This window comes from Neovison vison, chromosome 12 (genome assembly GCF_020171115.1).
Source record: "Neovison vison isolate M4711 chromosome 12, ASM_NN_V1, whole genome shotgun sequence".
NCBI lineage: Eukaryota > Metazoa > Chordata > Mammalia > Carnivora > Mustelidae > Neogale > Neogale vison.
In genome coordinates, this window is record NC_058102.1 from 3,614,876 (window position 1) to 3,633,645 (window position 18,770).

The 18,770-nt window shown below is 64.4% G+C and overlaps 1 protein-coding gene across 2 annotated transcripts in view; it reads left to right on the forward strand.

Moving 5' to 3' along the window:
- The first annotated feature begins 784 nt into the window (after positions 1-784).
- The window catches only part of WNT7B (Wnt family member 7B), a 47,862-nt gene continuing 29,876 nt past the window's right edge, over positions 785-18,770 (forward strand). For both annotated transcript variants that reach the window (XM_044227908.1, XM_044227906.1), the window contains exon 1: positions 785-1,247. In XM_044227908.1, coding sequence (XP_044083843.1) covers positions 1,177-1,247 — 71 coding nt within the window. In that variant the 5' untranslated portion in view covers positions 785-1,176. The remainder of the gene's footprint in view (positions 1,248-18,770) is intronic.

The window sequence follows — 18,770 nt, forward strand, 5'->3', positions numbered from 1 at the left end:
AACCCCTGGAGGTGGGGAGCCTCTCCCAAAGCCAAGGGGGTCCCTCAACATCCTCCTATCCACCCCCATCATGGTGCTTAGTCCAAAGGCTTCTACAGGATGACTGGCGAGCCATCTGCCTGCATCAGTCTAGGCCTGTCTGTCCCTTCCCTGTCCCCTCTGGGGTAGTCTCTCCGGCAGCAGTGCTGACAGGTGGGGGTGACCCTGGGTGCTGGGGGAGGGCTCCATGGAGGTCTGTAAGGGAGCTAGCGATACTTGGGCTAAGGGTGTGGCCCAGGAGGACCCCAAGTGTATAATTGCTGGGGGAAGGGGAAGTGCGCCAAGAACGCTTATGGGGGTGGGTGGTCTCTGCCTCCTCCCCCCCACTAGAGACTGGAAGAGAGTGGGCACTGCGATCTGTACCAGACGTTCCCCCCGCGCCCCACCCCCACCCCCCTGCCAGCGTAGAGGCCAGGCCCACCGCAGGTGTCTCTTCCGAGATGTACCCTCCCCTGCGCCCCCACCCCCCCACCCCCACCCAACTCCGCACACCCAGTTCCCCTCCTCCTGACCAGTCCCAGGAGGCCGTTTGGAAGGGAGCGGGCCTGGGGAGGGGTGTGTATGTGGGGGGGGGGTGTTTGTGTGTCACGGGGGAGGGAGGAGAAAAGGGAGGGGAGAGCCCGGGAGCGAGGGAGAGAGAGCGCGCGGCGAGCGAGGAGGGCGGGCGGGAGGCGGATCCTCCTACCTGGGGCGCGCTCGTTCTCTCGCAGCTCGCTTGCCGGGGCCGCGAGTCACCTGGGGAGGCGGACAAGTGCGGACACATTGGCCGCGGCGGAGCTCGGCGAGGCGCGCACGGCCCCAGGCGGCTGCGCCCAGTGGAGGCAGCACCCGCCCGCCCGCAGAGCTCGGCCCGGCCCCCGCCGGCGCTCGTCGTGCCCTGCGATCTCTCAGCCCCGCTCCGAGGTCGCGGTTCCCGGCCCAGGTCACTACCCGGGCGCACGCGGCGGCGGAGGCAGCGGCGCCCCGGGCTCACCATGGTGGCAGCGCGCGCCGAGTGCTCGCGCGTCGCCGGCCGCCCGAGCCGCAGCGCTGGCTGAGAGCGGTTCACCGAAGCCCCCTGCCCTTGCCGGCTCCCCGCCCCGCTCGCGCGTCCCTTCCGGCCGCCGCTGTCTATGGCGCAGCCCCCCTCCCTGGATCATGCACAGAAACTTTCGCAAGTGGATTTTCTACGTGTTTCTCTGCTTTGGCGTCCTCTACGTGAAGCTCGGGTGAGTATCCCCGCGGGCAGGGGCCTTAGCCCCGGGTAGGGGCAGCCAGGAGGAACCGGTTCCAGAGGGTCCCGGCGGAGACCTAGGGCCTGAGGAAGTACAGGAGGCTCTTGGGGATCCGGGGCTGGCCTGCGTGTCGGACCCTCGCCCTGGCCCAGCAGAGACGCCCCCAAACGCCACGAACGGCAGGTACTCCCCAAGTGCGCCGAGTCTGGGGCCGGTGGAAGGAGAGCGGGGCGCGCAGGCGGCGGCGGCCAGGCTCGCGGGTAGCGGCGAGCGTGCCCGGCGCGTACTTTCACCTGTTTGGGCTCCAGGCCCTGGGGGTGGGACGCGCCTTCCCTCCCCCGGGCTGCGCTGGGCGCTGAGCCCGGGCCGAGCGCTCGCCGTCTGGAGGGCGCGCCGGGGCCAGGAGCCGGGGGCGTCGGGCGGCCGGGGAGGCCTGGGCGGGCGGGGGGCGAGCACCCGGGCCGCGAGCCCGCCGGGCCGGGGCACCTGCCCGGGCCCTTCGACCCTATCCATCACCCGGACGTGTTGAAATTGCCTTGACAACTCGTCCGGCTGGCTCGGGATGGGCCGCGCGGCGGGCCCGGCGCCTCGGGCTCGGTCCGGGGCCCGAGCCCCCGCCCGCCCTGGGCCCTCGGCCCGGCCCCCTCTTGCCGCGCTCCCCCTCGCGCGGCCCGGCGGGCCGGGCTCACTGCTCGCTGCAGTAGCAGCTCCGAGTCGTATTTCCACATTCCTGAACCCAGCCGAGTCCTTACCTGTTGGGCTGCGATCTCCTTTAGACAGAAGCTGTCTCAGCCCTGCTCGAAGTGGGGGTGGGGGGGCGATGTGACCGTGAAGGGGGGGTGCGGTGCACCTCGCTGGGGGTGTCGCCCACCGCCCGCGCCCAGCCGCGCCTTGCGCCCCTACTGTGCGCGGGTGGCGGCCTCTGGCCGGAGCACAGGCGGTGAACAGGCCGTGGGGAGGCGGAGACGCCGCGTCCCAGGCTGGGAGGTTAGAAGCACCACCTGAGAATCATCACCTCCGTCTATCGCCGGTCCCTCGGTCGCCCCGTCCGCCATTTTATTGATGGGGAAACTGAGGCCCAGCGGGCAGGGACTGAGGTCTGGGACTGCAGAGGCAGGACGGGAAGACCTGCCCTAGCCTCAGTTCTGCAGGCCTGGTCTGGTGAGCCTAGGGCTGCTGGTGGCTCTGTTTACTGTTGGTCTGTGCAGGCTGTGTACTTGGGTGTTCCATATGGAGGTGAGGGAGCTGCACTGCCTCCGCCAGGGGCTGGGGGTTGGGAGGGAGGCACCGTGTCCAGAACCCAGCAGCCCTGCAGTGTCTCTCCCTAGAGCCCCAAAAGTCATGGGCACATTGAGGCTCTCCCTGGTCCTCAGCACTAAGGCCTTGTCCGCTCCTGGCCATCCTAGAGTTACGTCCCCATTTTAAGGATCAGGAAACTGAGCAAGGGAGGCCAAGTCACTAGTCCCCAAGAGTAAGAGGCAGCGCTGGGACTGGCTCTGGCCTCCACTGCTGACCCCTCCTCCTAGCACCGGCAGCCATTTCTCGACAGGAGTCATCCAAAAGAATAGCCCTCCACCCCCCAGCTTGAGGGAAGTGCTCTAGGACCTTTCCCTCCCCACCCCAGGCAGCAAAAAGGGCTCAAGGTGGTGCCCATCCTGGGCTCCCAGGGCTGGTTGCAGAGCTGAGAGGCCTGCGTGATGGACCTGCTGACCCCCAGACACAAAGCAGTTTCCCTCTCTGGTCTGTAAATGGGACTGTGGCTCTGGCCATCCTGAACACGGTGGTGGCCTGTGTCTGAGTAGAGAGAGACAAGCAAGGGAGACCCAGCCTGTGTGCAGGCCTCTCTGGGAGCCGGCAAGAGAGCCAGATGCTGCCTTCTGCCTCCACTCAGGGACCCCAGGGTGGGCAGCTCCTTCCCCTGCTGCCGCCTAAAACACATGTTCCTGGGGGCAGAGAAGAAAACCAAGGCTCCAAACACCCTGCGGAACCACGTCCGGGAAAGCTAGGGATCCACTGGGATCCACTGAGGGGAGCGGACTCCACCTGGGTCACTACACAGCCCCTGCAGCCCACCTTGCTGGGTGGGGGTGGGGGAGTGTGGCTTGCTGTCTTTGCAAGCCATCTTGGTTGCACAAGGCGGGGGTGGGTGGAGTGGGTGGGGGGGTAGGTAGGGGGGCAGTTAGACCCAGATGTGACCAGAGGGGTTAATGACTTGGGAATGAAGTACATCCAGGATAAGGTTTGGGCTTCATTCCTTCCCCTCACTCTTCATTGGTGGCTTTGGATGGGCGCTTTAATCTCTCAGTCTGCCTCCCTCATCCGAAAAGTGGGGTCACAGTAGCATGTCCTTCTAGTCCTTCTCATCCTTCTCGGGGTACTGCAAAGGAATGTCTGTCCTGGGTGCCTGTGCCCTGGGGGGAGAGGTGGGGCCCCAGTAAACACCTGTGCTCACCAGCCCAGCTGCCGTCTCTGTTAATGACCTCGGTCTCACCACCCTGGGGACTCCTCCAGGTGGTGGATTTTAAGACCACAGCAGTTCCAAGCCAGTGTCAGAGATGCGTGCACTGGGACAAGCACTGAGGGATACTCCTCCCCCCCGCCCAACCCACGCCCGCCCGTGTGTGCGTGCCTGTGAAGGCACACCGGGAACCTCCCCCACTTGTGCACAAGCAGCCAGCACACAGATGTGGATCCCTGGGGGAAGCTTCCACACCAGCAGGGAGGGAGAACTGGGGCTTCACCACACCTTTGGGGATCAGGGCCCCAAGAGGAGGTTTGCCTCGGGGTTTTGAGCAATTTCAAAACAAATGGCTTTGGGGAGTCACGGTTCCTCACTTTTGGACTGAACAGCCTCCAGCCCTTGGGGAGGCCAAGCCAGGGCAAGGACAAGCCATTGGAATCCAGGCATTCTCTGCCCACTGGAAGTGGAGCAGGGGGATCAGCCCTGCTCCATTCCCGCCCTGGGAGAGGAAGAGGGGTCGGCGGGATGAAGGTGAAGGGGCAGCCCCCTGCTTCTGGATGCTGGGCAGGAATCTCCAGGCCGGGTCTAGAAGGTGGGAAATGCCCCATCCCTGGACCACTGGCCATATCCGCATAGACCTCCCGTCCTCATCCATGCCTTGTGCTCCGTGGACAGGGTCCGCACTGTCTCTGCAAAATCATCCATATATAGCTAGGCTTGGCACACAGCAGGAGGTGGGACTCAAAACCTCAAAATAAGACGTGGGTTTCTGGCTTTTAAAAAAATCACGGGAAGAATTGTTTAGGAAGTGGGTCCTTGTGAATCTGCTCCTCCCTACACCTACCCCAATCGACCTGACAAAGGAGAGCAAAAGAAGCGAGAGGGGGAAGCCAAATTTGAGGTTCTCCATGAACCAATTAGGGGTGCCCTTTCACTGCCTCTCCAAAGAGGCGCCGAGGCAGAACCCTACAGAGACACCAGTGCGCATGTGCACAGGTGAGTCCTGACCGGCCCGGCCCGGCCTGGTTGTCTAGGGTGAGCGTGTGCGACTCGCAGCCCGCCTAACCAAACCCAGGGGCGCACGCGGGCGAAGATGCAGCACCCACAGTGCGTCTTTGCGCACACACCTGCGCCCTCACAGACGCGCCCACGCTCCCGCGGGCACACGCAGGCACACGCAGGCACACGCAGGCACATGCAGGCACATGTATGCGAACGCGAGAACAGACTGTGGAGCACAGCCCCCCAAGAGGAGCGCACGCCCCCGCGCAGTTACGCCGAGGTGCCTCCCCCCCAGGTGCACCTTCCAGAGCCGGCCGGAGCTGTGTGGTTCGCTGAAGCTGGGCGGGGAGGTGGGGGGATACGGGCCCTGGCAGTTTGGGCAAGCCCTGGGGGCGGCTCCTGTCGCACGCTCTGGTCAGCCTCCCCTTTAAAAAACCCGCCCGCAGAGGAGGCGGATGTAGGGGCGGCCCGTCCAATGGCAGCTGCGCGCCTCGAGAGACTTGGAGACTTGAGCCAGAGCGAGCGACAGAGCCGGTTCCGACCGATCGACGGACGCAGGGCCAGACAGCCGCCGAGGCGCAGCCGCTGCCCGTCCCCTCGGTCCGCGCTCCAGCCCCAGCGCCCGCCGCGGCCCCAGCCCCAGCCCCAGCCCCAGCGCGATGCTCGGCCCTGGCGGCGGGGCACGGACGAATCCTGCGCTGGGGCCCGCGCGCCGGGGTCCCTAGCGCCTGGCGTCGCCGCCCCACCTCGGGGAGGGCCGCGGAGACCCCGGCCTCAGCTGGCCCCGGCGCCCTGCCCGCCGGGCCCGCCAAGCCCTTCCAGGAGCGCCGGCCCACCATGCTCCTGCTGTCGCCGCGCGGCGCGCTCCTCTCCGTGTACTGCCCGCAGATCTTTCTCATCCTGTCCAGCGGCAGCTACCTGTGAGTGCCGCGGGCCGCGCGCGGGGCGGGCGGGGGTGGAGGAAGCCCTCTCCTCGGCCTCCGGCGCAGGAGCCGGGCGGGTAGGAAACTCGGCAGTGGAGTCCCTGGGCGGGGCACCGGGTGCCCGACGCTCTCGGTAGGCTGGGACTTTGGGTATCTTCGTCTGCCTAAAGCGCCGAGGGGGAGGACTTGGGGGTGGCTGCAGCAGTGAGAAGTTACGGCTTTGGGGTCAGAGAGAACGTGGCTCGCCAGAGGCCCTTCTGCTCGGGTGGACCAGACTGCGCGCACCGAGCGCGACGGCGGGAGGGCGCGCGGCGGCGCGAGGATTCCCTGCGCTGTCCCGCCGGAGTCCCGGACCAGCGGGATTCCCTTCCCTTTATAAATTCGCGGGGCCGGCCCGCCTGGGCCGCCCTCGAGAGAGAGCCGCACGCACACACCCGCTCCCCCGCGTATACACTAGTGCACACGTGCACTCTGCGCCCCACCAGACAGCGCCCGAGCTGTCCTTGGTGGTGGCTGCGGCTTCTCGCGCCTTCCCGCGGCGCTGAGCTGCCCGACCCAGCCACTGCCCACTCCCCACCTGGCGGCGAGGGGGACGCGCGCAGCGAGCCTGCGGTCGGCCGAGGTGCGCCCGGGTGTCCCGGCCAAGGCAGCGCGCGGAGCGTGGGCGCGCGTGTGCGGCGGGACCGGCAGCGCCCACCGGGCTCGGGGAAGCTCCAGGCAGGGCCCGACCAGGCCCAGGGAGCCGAGGGGCGCGTCGGCGCAGCAGTGGCTTCGCCCGATTCCTAATGGGACGCATATGCTCTGGCCTCTGATTTAAAAAGAAGTTTGATTTATGGAACCGCCGTTTGGGGGAATTTAAGCTGGATGCTACTGATTAAACCTCAGAGCTAGCTCTCCCTCCCCTTCTCTCCTCCCCCCCTCCTCCCCCTCCTTTACACGCGGGCCACGTCCGGGGTCGCCTAACGCAGCCAGAGGGGGCAGGCGCTGCCTTCCCTCTCCCTGCGCCACCCCCACCTCCTGCGGGGCTGCAGTCCTAATAAATCGCCGTGCCCCCACCCCCTTTTAATAGAGGCGCAGCCAATTTCTCCTCCAACTCCTAGGAAATTACTATCCTACCAGTTTTCCTTCTATAAATAGTCGCGCATCTTGAAACAAAAGTTCGCAACCGCAGCCAGATGCTGCGAGGCCCGCGGTTTCCCGGGCTGTGGGACATAATTACAAGGTCCGGGCGCAGAGAGTGCTCCAGGCCCGGCGGGCAGCCCGGCTGCAGAGGGATCGCCTGGGGAAGGTGGGAGGGGGAGGACCGGCGGCCCCAGGCAGGGAAAGGGGCCGGATTGGGACTGACTGATCTTTGAGGAAATCAGGCTAGGAAAGCTCCAGGCCAGAGAGTCCTGCTTCCGGCTTCCCTCCTGGGAAATGAATCAACCAAGGGGGCTTGGAATCCCAGCCTCTAGTTCTCAGAGGTCAGAGGTGGAGCCTCCCCCTCCTCTGAACACCCCCTCCCATCTCAATCTTAAGCTAGACAATCAGCAGCTACTAGGCCTTAAAGAAATCATTTTTGGAGCCAGCTGGCCGCGGTTTGGCATTAATGGGGAGGTGTCCAGGGGTAGGAAACCAGGAGAACTCTGGGGCTTGTCTAGAGTGGGTATCTGAGAGGAGGAGATGGGCAACGGGCTCAGGAGCTGCAGAGAAGGGCAGCGGCAGCCGTGAGGGGCTCTGGGGCAGGTGGTGGGCAGTGTCCCTGTGTAGACCCCAAGGTTTCCTTCCGGGTCGGCTCCCGCCATCCAGGGCTGCAGCGATTACCATCTGTGCCCACATGGGCTTGCTCCCTGCGTGTTCATTGCCAGCTTTGTTGGGAGAAATTCTCCAAAGGCGACGCTTTTCCAAATGTTCCTGGGCCAGTGCTGGGTTCCAGGGTAGGGGCTCAGGGGCAGCAAAGCAGACCCTGCTCCCCGCCTTGCCTTCGGTGAACAGCTGCTCAGCGCCAGCCCAACCTGACCTTCAGCCCCCACCCCCTGCGGGGGAAGCCCTGATGCCAGGCTTTCCTGAGTGTGGATTCAGTTCGCTGTTCCCAGGAGCCAGAGCAGGAGCTCTGGGGTTTCGCCTGCCCCGTTTGGTGGGTACTGGGCTGGCCTGGAGGAGGCCACAGGTGGGAGCAGGGCCCCCAGGATACAGATGACAGTGAGAACGGTGGGCAGACCCTGGTGGGCGGCTCTGCGCTGGTGCCCAGATGCCGTTGAGGGGGCCCGTGCAAAGGGGCTTTGAGAACTGTAGGGGGTCAACAGTAACCCCACCTCACTACCGGTGGGAATACTTAGGAAGGTTGGCCCTGTGGGATCCGAGGATGCCAGGGGCTGGAGGAGCCCTGGGCAGAGGTTTCTTTCTGCTCCAGAGAACTTTCCAGAAGGCATCCCACTGCTGGGATCACAGACACTGGTGGACAATTGATCCTGCCCTTTTCATCTGGGCTGCTCTCCCAGCTCCCTGTCTTGGGCTGTGGTCCGTGCATAGTGAATCCCAGATGCATGCCTGGGCCCCTGCCACTGATTGGGTCGGACGGGTGTGCTGGCCTGGAAGGGCCCCGAGCCCCCGCCTGATGCTGAGCTTGGCTGGCCCTTGCGAGGCAGCTCCGGCCAGCCTTACCCTTCTCTGTGCTCCTGTTGTCAGAACAGAAGCTTCCGGGGCCAGTGGGGGGAGTGGGGGGTGGGTCAGTGAGGGCCTCAGGGAGGGCAGGTGGGGGACCACAGGCCCTGAAGAGGGCTGTGGTGTGGTCAGCTGGGCTGGGGCCCTCGTGCCAGGACCAGGCTGGCCTCCTGTCCTGGGCAGGTCCCTTCCGGTCTTGGCCTCCTCCTCCCAGATGTGGAGGTTGGCTGCAGTGACCCCCCCAGGTCTTCCGGTACGAGCCTCTCATGGTGACCGCCCGCTCTGGGGAGCTGAGTGAGTCATGGGTGACCCGGCGGTTACTCACCGACCACCTGGCTGTGGGGGGTGGTGGGGGGCGCTCACCACGGCCCTGCCAAGGCTGGGCCTCTTCCCGGCTCGGCCACTGTGGCTTTGTTGGTGGTGCCAACCGCAGGCCCAGAAACTCTGTGGGCATGACCCTGGGCGGCGGGCATGGCTGAATCAGGCCCCCTCCCCGGGCAGCGAAGCCTGTGTGGCCGCAGAGCCGGGCCGCCCAGCTTAGCCTGCATCGGTTTCCCCCTGGGAGGAGCAGCTCCCAGCTTGCATGTGTCCAGGTGTGGGAGGTGCTCTGCTGTGTGGCCTCGGGAAGGTCCAGGAGCTTCTCTGGGCTGCAGTCTCCTCATCGGTGGCTGGGAGATGGAGATACTTCCTCTCCGCTGGCACACGTGGAGCCTGCAAGCCACCTGGACTCCAAGGCACATGTGGCTCTGTGTGGCAGTGGACACCGCGGGTGAACGCCAGGAACTTCCGGGGACCCCTGTTCTGCGTTGCAGGAGTGGAGTTTCTCCCTCACAAAATGCTCCCGGAGCCCCACAATCAAAGGGGGGATGGTGCGCTCTGGGGATAACTTCTTTTGACCCTGTGTGTGTGGGAGTGTGCCCTTGAGTGCAGAGGAAGGGCCTGGAGGGGAAGGTGGTCCTCCTGGGCTTCCTCCAGGCCCCGCTGTGCCCTGCAGCTGCCCTGAGGCCGCACAGCGGGGAAAGGCTCATTTTCTGACCTACTTTCCCTTGAGTTCTCTCTGCTCCGGGTTCCCATCCCTGCTCCTCCCCTAGCTGCCTGGGTGCATTCTGGAACTCGGCTTTGCCCTGGAGCTGCCAGGACTAGGGGTACTGAAACTTCTGGAGTAGCCGTGAGGACTCGGTGAGCAAATGCAGAGATGTGGCCCGCAGGGTGCTTGGTATACAGTAAGTGCTCAGGAGATGGGGTCACTCTCAGCAGTTAGGTGCAGGGAGGCCGGCCACCTGGGATGCAGAGGGAGGCCTCGCGGCCGTAATTGTTCAGGGAAGAGTGTTAAACTCTCTGGGGGTGACCTCAGAGGGCTTCCTGGAGGAAGTGGCATGTTGATGAGCAGAGAGGCCCTCTCGAGGTTATAACCGCCCTCTTGGCTCTGGAACTAGTTCTGCCACTGCCTCTGAGAAGAAATTCGCCCTGTGGTGGTCCAGTAGAGAAGGGTGTCCCCAGGGCCCTGCGGCCTCCTGGGGTGATCTGGGCAGGTACATGGTGCTCTGCAGGGAGGGACCACCATGAAGGGAGGTGAATTTTGAGGCCCTGACTACACAGTGTTTCCACGCTTGGGTCCTCTAGGGACGCTGTGGATGCTGACAAATCACACACCATGTTCCCCAGAGCCTCAGACTGGCCTCGGGCAGGGGGGCGGGGGGTCAGGCTGCATAGTCTATGAGTATGGGGAGCCCAGAACTCCTCCTGGGGGTTTGGGCCAAGGCTCTGTTGTCAGGCTAGCCTGGGAAGCACCCCATGGGTGGTGGCAGCGGGGGAATGGGGTGGGGTGGGGTGGAGTTCTTGGTTGTAGAGACGTAGAGACCCAGACCCTCCGGCAGCTCAGGTCTGGGGGTACCCAGAACAGGGCCCTTTTCTGTGCAGCCCATGGCCAGTTACTTAACCTCTGGAGGCCTCCCCCTGCCTGGGGCAGATGGAGGGACTTCAGCTAGTTGCCACGGAGCTTCCATTTTGCATGGCCCTGGGTCCGGCTCAGATAGGGTTTAGCCCCCCACACCCCCCACCCTCTGACTCCCCCAGCAAGGGACAAGGGGCCGGGAGCTCTCTCTTGTCAGATGAAACCTCGACCCAGGGCTCCCTCAGCCTGATGAAAGGGTCATTGTGTGGTGCGGGCCGCCCGCTGGCCAAGGACAAAAACTCCGTTTGTCCTCCTTCCCTGGCGCGGGACTGGGGCCTCCCCTTGGGCTGGCTAATGGGGTGGGGGTGGGCACAGGTGCGCTCTGTCCTCCCTTTCTCCATCTTTCCTGTCTCCATCACAGAGCTGCTCAGCCTGCTCGGGCGCCCTCCCGGTCCTGCCCTCAGCGCAGGGTGTCCTCAGCCTCCGAGTGGTGGGGGGGAGCCCCAGGCCTGGGCCACTGGGCCAGCCTGTGGTTGGCAGGGAAGCAGTGAGCTCTCCAACCCTGGAGGCATACAAGCCGATACAGGACTGAGGGCCCGGGATGCTGGGCAAGGGCTCTGCCTGGAAGGAAGCCAGCACTCACCGGTCCTCTGTGCAAGGCAGCCACGGTTGTGGCTGGCCCGCTCTGTGACTGAGGATACGGAGGCCCCGGGAAGGTCATCCCACATCCCCCCGCCCGAGCAGGTAGCTTCTGAGCACAGATGACACCACGAAGCCCTCGGTCGGGGGGTGTGAGGGCAGCTCACTAGAACTGTGCAGCCCAGGTGGCCGTGCTCCTGCAGACCCCAAAGCCAGCGAGGTGCCCGGTCCAGGACGGGGAGGACACCAGCCTCACCGGCAAGCAGCCCCCAGGCGTCTGCCGCGGCCCAGAAGGGCCCGAGTCAGCATCCGCTTGCTGTCCCATCCCGATAAGACTGGGGGCCGCCAGCCCTTTTCAGACCTCAGCCCCTCCAAGGCCACCCCTGTTCCAGACCCTCCTCCACGGCCTCCCAGACCAGAGGTGCTCCTTGAGCAGGAGTCCGGGCACATGCGCAGCGGGAGCCGCGAATGAGCAGGGCCCCAGAGGGAGGGAGCCTTGGGACCCGCTCCCGCTCCCGAAGCAGGCCTAGGGGCTGCGGGGGTGTGAGGGGTCCGGAGCTGAGACTTAGGCCCTCACTGTCCCAAGTGGCAAAGGGGCAAAAAGCACTTTTGAACCAGAGTTCGTCCGGAAGAAATTGCCTGCCCACCAGACAGACCCCTCACCCAGGGAGCGGGGAGGGGGCCCAGGGCTCCACGTTCCACTTCTGGAAGACTCGGGTCTCTTGGAGAGGCCTTCTGTCACGGGGCTGATGGGCGCCCACCAGCTGGGCTCTGCTCTGACTTTGTTTCCCCTGGCCGCCAGAAAAGGGGAGCTAAGCAAGGGGCACCCACATGGGGGGTGGCGAGGTGAGGAGCGTGAGGGGCAGAGTGCCAGGGACTCCTGAGGTCACGCTCAAGGTGGAGGAGCTCATATTGGAGCCCAGGCCTGTCTGCCTTCTCATCTGCTGTCTGCGAGAGACCGATCACACCTGTTCCTTACAGCTGCCAAGTGACCAGGAGTCGTGAGGCTCTGATCGAGGGCTCACTCTGTCTCTCTGTCTCTCTGTCTCTCTGTCTCTCTCTCTCTTCTCTGCCCCCACCTCCACACCTTTAGACTTGGAACCAGAGGGACTCCTGTCCCTCCAGGTGTGTGAGGGGACCAAAAGGCCCTCAGATTTCTGCTCCCGGGTCCCTCCCTGCCTTGGGCCCCAACCCAAGGGGCTCCGAGACTGGCTTGAGCAGGGAAAGAGGAGGTGGTCCAGACTGGCCAGCTCCTGACCCTCAAACTGGGGCCGGGAGGTACATAGTTGCCGCGTACCATGGACTTGGGGCAAGCCTCCCCTTTTCTGGCTGGGGCTGTCCCTGTGGGTGGTGGTCTCATGCTTCAGAGCCCTTCTGTTCCCGCCTCCCCTTCCTGCCAGGCCTCGTCACTACTCAGGGCTTGCCCTTCTTAGCGATAGCAGCCCTGAGCCAGGCAAACGAAGCCGCCCGTGTATGGGGCTGTAACTGGGAAGCTTCCCTCCTTCCCCATCATGTACGCAAAGCCCCGTGGGGTCCTAGAGAGCAGGAGATCCTGGGAGACCTTCTACTGACCCGGGCCCTGAAGAATGTGCTGGGGACAGTGGAGTTCTTGGCCGAGGGACAGCCGTGGGGCGGGGAGGGGGCACTGGGAGCGGGCGTCGGCCCCTCAGAGTTGGCTGGGGCCGTGGGAGGCGAGGTCAGGGTGGCGGCGGAGGGCAGCCCCAGGCTCGGGGAGCCCCGGGGGAGCAAGTGTCAAGCAGGACAGGGGTGGGCAGCTTCACCCCGAGTTAAGGGAGGCCCCTAGGTGTGACAGGGACAGGTTTCCCCGAGGCAGGGCCCACAGGGTGGATGGGGGCTGATTGGGGCAGACGGGCGCTGTAAGCACATTCGGAGGCCGGGCCAGTGGTAGCTGCAAGTAGCCCTCCAGGCCCTGTCCCCCGCCCCCAGCATCTAGCACCCATGCTGAGTTAGGGCCCAGTCAACGCCCTCTGGGACGGTCAGATGGCGGCTTCTGCATCTGGGTCCCAGCGAGGCCTGGTCAGGACCCACTTGCCCAGGGGATGGCCCCTGGTGTGCGGCCCCCCGTGCATGTGAGTGGCCACAGGGGTGGTCTGGGGGGCTGGGTGCTTTCCTGGCTCCTTGACGTAGGTCTCCTGGGGTGACTTCTCCGCTGGCGGGAGTACTGGGAATTTCCAGGTGCTGCTGGCACCACCCCCCACCTTGGAGGAGCCCACGTCTGTCCCGGGGACCATCCACCTGTGTCAGGAACCACAGGGCCAGGAGTGCACTTGCTGGGGGCGTCCTCCCTGTGGTCCAGCGCCTGCGGCCTCCTGCCCGCCCCCTCCCCCACCCGGGGACCTGGGCCACAGGTTGTTTGCCGGTCCCTTCTGGAGGGGAGGGAGAGCCCAGGGTTGCAGGCGAGTCTGAGTGTGAGCCCAGAGCGACCCCTGGCTCCCTCTCACTGCCTTTCTTCCAGAGCTGGAAATTCTTGCAGGGGGAGGAGGAGGAGAAGAGGGGAGGTCGAGGGGAAACAGGTCCTTGGGGCCTGGGGCAGAGAGCCCAGAAGTGGAGAGAAAAGCTGCAGGGCTGGGTCCCGCTGCTCCTGGCGCTGATGTAAAATCCCTGCCAGGTGTCTGTGTGGCCTTGGATGAGAGCTGGAAGCTGGTTGCGGAAGGCAGGGGTGGTGCTCAGGACTCCGGGCCACTCAGGGCATGGGGTGGGAGGGGGATTGCTGAGCCCAGGGAGGGCTTCTGAAGGTGCAAGCCCCATCATGTGAGCCATCACAGCCGCCTGATGATGGGGGAGTGGACTACTCCTTGGTGGTGGGGGAGTGAGCACCCTGTGCCGTAAAGCATCCAAGCTGAGGCAGTGGGCTGGGGTTCCTCGATGGTCCAGAAATTCTCAGAGGGAGCAGCAGGGTGCTTAAAAAGTGAGGTGAGTGCTGAAGGAGCCTTGCCCAGGGTGCTCTGGCCCAGAGGAACCGCCAGGTTTGGTGAGAGCAGGGGGCAGGGCCATAGAACTGGGGACAGCCTGGGTGGGGCTGGGCTCTGCTCTGAGGGGTCCTGTGGCCCAGACAGGCCCCCACCTCCAACCGCTCCCAGAAGCCCCCCGCCTCCCAGGATGCCGCCTTAGGCCGGGTCTCAGGACCAGGAGCTCGGCCCTGCCCCACATTCTGCACAGAGGTGACAGCCCAGTGTCCCCTGCCTACAGGGACAAAGGCCCCTGAACCCACTGCTCAGACCAGCCCAGAAGGCTGAGGTGCTGGCCGACCCATCAGGCGCCTAGACTCCTGGCCTGGCCCTGGGCCAGACGCCCTGCCAGCTTCCTCCCACCTGTCGCCCTCAGCTGTCTGTCCCTCCATCAGTCCTGTGGTTTCAGGTTGACCTCCTGGTCTCCCAGGCCTGCAGGGTGCCCCGATGTCTGACAGAGCTGCGGCACTGGGGACTAGGCCAAGACCAAGGCTAGGGGTCTCACCCCGCTCAGGTCTCAGCTCACTATGCGGGCTCAGCTGCCATGAGCCTCGGGGTTTCAGTGTCCCCCTCTCCCCCCACCCCCCGTACCACGGGAATTGAGGAGAAAGGTCAGGGGTGAAGCCTGGGAAGGTCCAGAATATAGCAGAAAGTGCAGGAAGTAGGTCCATTGCCTGAAGCTCAGCCCCCACAGCCTCCTCTGGAGGCCGGCTTAGCGGTGACCACGAGCGGACGGAGGACAGAAGGCAGACCAGTGGCAGGCTTCTCGGAGGAAGAGGCATCAAACTGGGCCTGGAATCTTGCCAGACCGCTGGAGGGGTCTGGGCACCTCTTGCCTTGCCGGTCAGTGTGGCCTGAACCCGGGAGGGTCATGTTGGGTCCTGGTTGCCCAACAGAGGTCTGGAAGTTTCTGAGGTCAGAAGTCAATGACCCATTGTGGCCCCAGTGAGGGGACGAGGTTCCGATTTCATGGACTTAACAGATGTGGGCGCTGGATGGACCTTCTGGGCCTGGGGCCGCCTCATCTGCGGCTCCCGGTGCCCCTGGTTGTGCTTGTCCCCTCTAGCAGCCTCAGCCCTGCCCGGGCCCCCTGTCCGCTGCCTGCTTCCTCCCAGGATTGCCTGGTTTCCCTCCAGGGTGGGGTCCCAGCATGCCAGGCCAGGAATGCCAGCTATGTGGGGAGGGCGGCCGGGCAAGCGCCCGCGGGGGGCGTGAGGGAGCAGCCGGACGCTGTGCTCTCTTCCCCGGGAACACCGCGGGCAGTGAGCTGAGCCGGGCAGTGGGCTGGAAAGATTGCAGCAGGCAGGACCCGTGGTGGAGGGAGCTAGGCTGCAGGAGCCCCACCTGCGGGCTGGGGCTGTTCTCCCCATTGGACAGATGGGCAAGCTGAGGCCGGTGAGAGTCAGTGGCCGAGCAGACCTCGGGCACAGGACCCCAAGCCCCGAGCACCTGCCCTAGGATCCAGCCACAGGTATCGCTTCGGTGCCTCATGCAGATGGGAAACTGAGGCCTGGGCAGGGCAGGGAGGGCTAGAGGCATGGCTTCATTTCCCAGCTGGGCCCCTTCCTGCCTCCACCCTCTCTGCACCTCCGCTGGGGCGGCCCCTGCCCACCGCCCATGCAGCTCCCTCTGTGTGTTCTCTGCGAGCCCCCTTCCTCCTCTGTAAGGTTAGGCTGGCAAGACCCACCCTGAGGAGCTGCGGGGGGAGGGGCAAAGGGTGGGAGGCAGGGTGGGGGATGCCACTCAGGAAGGGTGGTCATTTCGGTAGGTCCCTCCTTCCAGGGCATCCCCCCTCCCCCAAGTTCTCCCCCTCCAGGCCAGTAGGGGGAGAAGCCATTGGCTGAAACAGGGCTGATCATCCCTATTTTCAGACGGGAAGACTGAGGCTCAGAACAGACCTTAAGGGCGGCCTTCCTGAGGTCCGGGGCTGTCCCCAAGGCCCATGCTGCCCACTGAACAGGGCCAAGAGTCCCAGCAGGGGAAGGAGATGAGCAGACTTGAGGAACGCCAGGAGGACAGGTGGGTGGAGTGCCCCTGGGCCTTTGCAGGAGCTGTGTCCGGCTCTGCTCCAGCTCTTCCGTGTCATCCTGTTCCACCCCACAGAGGAGGGCTGTGGGACGCCCTGGGTGCCAAGCTCTGGCACTGGGATGGTGACTTGGGGTTCTGCAGAGTGACCCCAGACCAGGAAGACATTCTTATCCCCATTTGACAGGCAGGAGCACCGAGGCCACCACCAGCTGTGCCCCCCCCCCAAGCTGCTGGCTCTGGAGCTCAGGAAAGAGCCTCTTGCCACCTGCCGATGGCTGGGAAGTTCTGGGCTGACCCCTGTCCACCTGATGGAGATAATGGGGGGGACATGGGGTGGGTGGGCATGGGGGCCAGCTGCCATCTTCCCAGGTATTTGCGGAGTTACTTCCTGGACAAGTGGACCCAGGCCCGCCTCTCTGGCTGATCGCAGATAATTAGAACATTCTTCAAATATTTTGCCGGAGGATGCCCGAGAAGGAAGAATTAGAAAGCGCCCCGGGCCAGGAGCGTGGGCCGCAGGAGCTCTGGGCAGCTGGGCAGCAGGGACCGGGGCTGGGGATGGGGCCTCAGAGGGGACAGGGCATCTGGCCCAGGCCTGGCCAGGCTGTCCCCACCTCCCAGGGAGCTGGGGCTGGGTTGGGCATTCAAGTCCAAGGCTAGCTCAGGGCTGGGGTGGGTGCTGGGCTACGTTGGGGATTCCTGCCCTGGGGAACTCACAGCTTGTGGGGGTGGATAAGCCTTACCTTGAAAGGCTTTAGGAAAGGCCTGAGGGGGTCGAGCACCAGGTCCTGGCCCCCTGGGGGGCAGGTGGGCGAAGGTCTCTGGGAGGAAGGGCTCTACCATGGGGAGGTCAGTGGGTCTGGGAGGAGAGCAAAGGCGTGGGGGTGGAGTGATGTAGGAGGAGCGATAAGGGGGTACCTGGGGCTGACCTCATGGGTGGTCTCTGCAGCCCTGATGGCTCAGGGAGGGGTAGGGGCCTGGCTCGGGCTCCAGGCCTGCCGTCCTGCTCTATGGGGCAGGGAGGTGGGTGACCCAGAGGGCAGAGGGGGCATGGGGAAGCCCTTTCACATCACCGCCAACCTTCCTAGAAATGGTAGTCACCCCCTGAGCAGGGGGAAGGGGACCCAGGGAGGGACTGCTATCCCCTGGTGACCCCCTCTGGTTCCTGTGGCTTGTGGGGGAGGGGGTCAGGGCTGTTGAGGTCCAGCAGGCTCCATCATGAGGTCTGAGTTCTGGGAAGTGCTTGGATACTGCGTCACCCCGTGGAGGGCTGCCCCGGTCCTAGCCTAGGGAACATTCCCAGGATTCTGTGGTCGGTTCAGGGCAGGGGCTGCCCCAGCTCAGAAGCCTGGGAGTGGGGTGGGGGAGCTGCATTATGGCTGGTGCTCTGTCCAGAGAGTGGGTGCGGAAGAGGAGCTCAGGCCGGCTGGATAGAGGTCCCTGCTGTCGGTGGGGGGCCGTCCCCCCCTACCGGGGCATCTCTATCCCGGGCTGTGGTTTGTGGGTCGGTTGCTGGGGAGTTTGTAAGGGAAACAGGATACTGAGGTGGGGGTGCCTGGGTCCCGTGGCCTCCTCAGGACGCAAGGCCACATCGTTGCCCATCATCTTAGGGCCCTACGCACAGATCAGAGCTCGAAGCTTCCTTGGGGTCCAAGAGGCTGTTCGGCCACGTGGTCCCGTTTCTCTCCGGCTCTTCAAATAAAAAAGGCACAGCTTGTCCTGTCCCTGGTAGTACCAATGGATCAAAGCCCTCTCAAGGGCTACTTTGGGGCAGCCTTGTCCCCACAGGCCTGGACCCACTCTGCCTACCTCCCGCCACTAGGCGCTAGGCCTTCACGTGTGGACGGCTGTTTTCTCGGTCATACGTAGATTGGGAAGAGAAGCTAATTTTTAAGTTAACCTGTAGCGGTCTAAGTGCAAACGTGGGTATGCCATGAGACCCCCCAGCTGCCTGCCCACCCAGCCTGCGCCACCCCCCACCCTACCCCACTAAGAATGTCTCAACTGCCTCTTGCTCCCTGTGGAAGCTGGGGGTCGCTGTCCCCAGCAGGGGCCCCTCAGTGGGTGTGAACGCTTCCATTCACGCGTTCCACTCATTCCCTCTGCCCTCTCTCATTCACTCGCTCCGTGATGACCACTGAGGGTCTGTGCCAGGCGCAGTGCCCAGTGCGGGAATGAGACCCCTGGCACCCCGGGACCCGCAGCAGGGCGAGAGGCCAGACTGTTTGGAGAGAGTTCGTGACTCAGCCCCCAGCACAGATTGGGGTCCTCCTTCCGGAACCACTGGGTGAAGGCTCCCAGAGCGGGTTGCCCCCCGTGCAGCCTCCTGCCACCCCCCCGGGGGAGCAGTGCAGGAGGATGGCTCTCCAGACGAACAAGCGAGCAGGCCCCCCACTATCTTTGCGGGTCAGGGACAGGGGTGAGGAGGCACGGGCCAGTCTGGGGGCACGAAGTGTGGGTCCCAAACCCTGTTCCCTACCCTCCCTCCCTGAGCTACTCAGCAGGTGGGTGGCTGGGCCTTTCTGGACCTCTGGTTCCTGTTCTGAGGGAGTAACATAATAATAATAATGATGATGATGATGATAATAATAATAATAAATACCTTCCCACTGAGGGACGCTCTTAGCCCAGAATCTAACGCCCAGGAGGTGTCCTTTCTGCTCCGAGACACTAACTCTGAACAGCATGAGGCATTTAGGTTAGATGCTTGGCTCCTGGGGCAGGATTTGGAAGGTCATGACCTCCCGAGTGAAGCAGGGATATCCTGTGTGGAGACAGAGGAGGGCAGCGTGGCTCTAGTCCTCGGCGGAGGGGGGACACTGGCTCCCCCATCCTTCTCCTCTCTGGGCCTCGGGGTCCCTGAGTATGAGATGGCCCAGATATTGTTCCCCAAGGACGTCAGTGGAGGGAGGCCGCCCCAAGGAGCCCCCCAGCCTGGGCCTTGGCCAGAATGGGGCT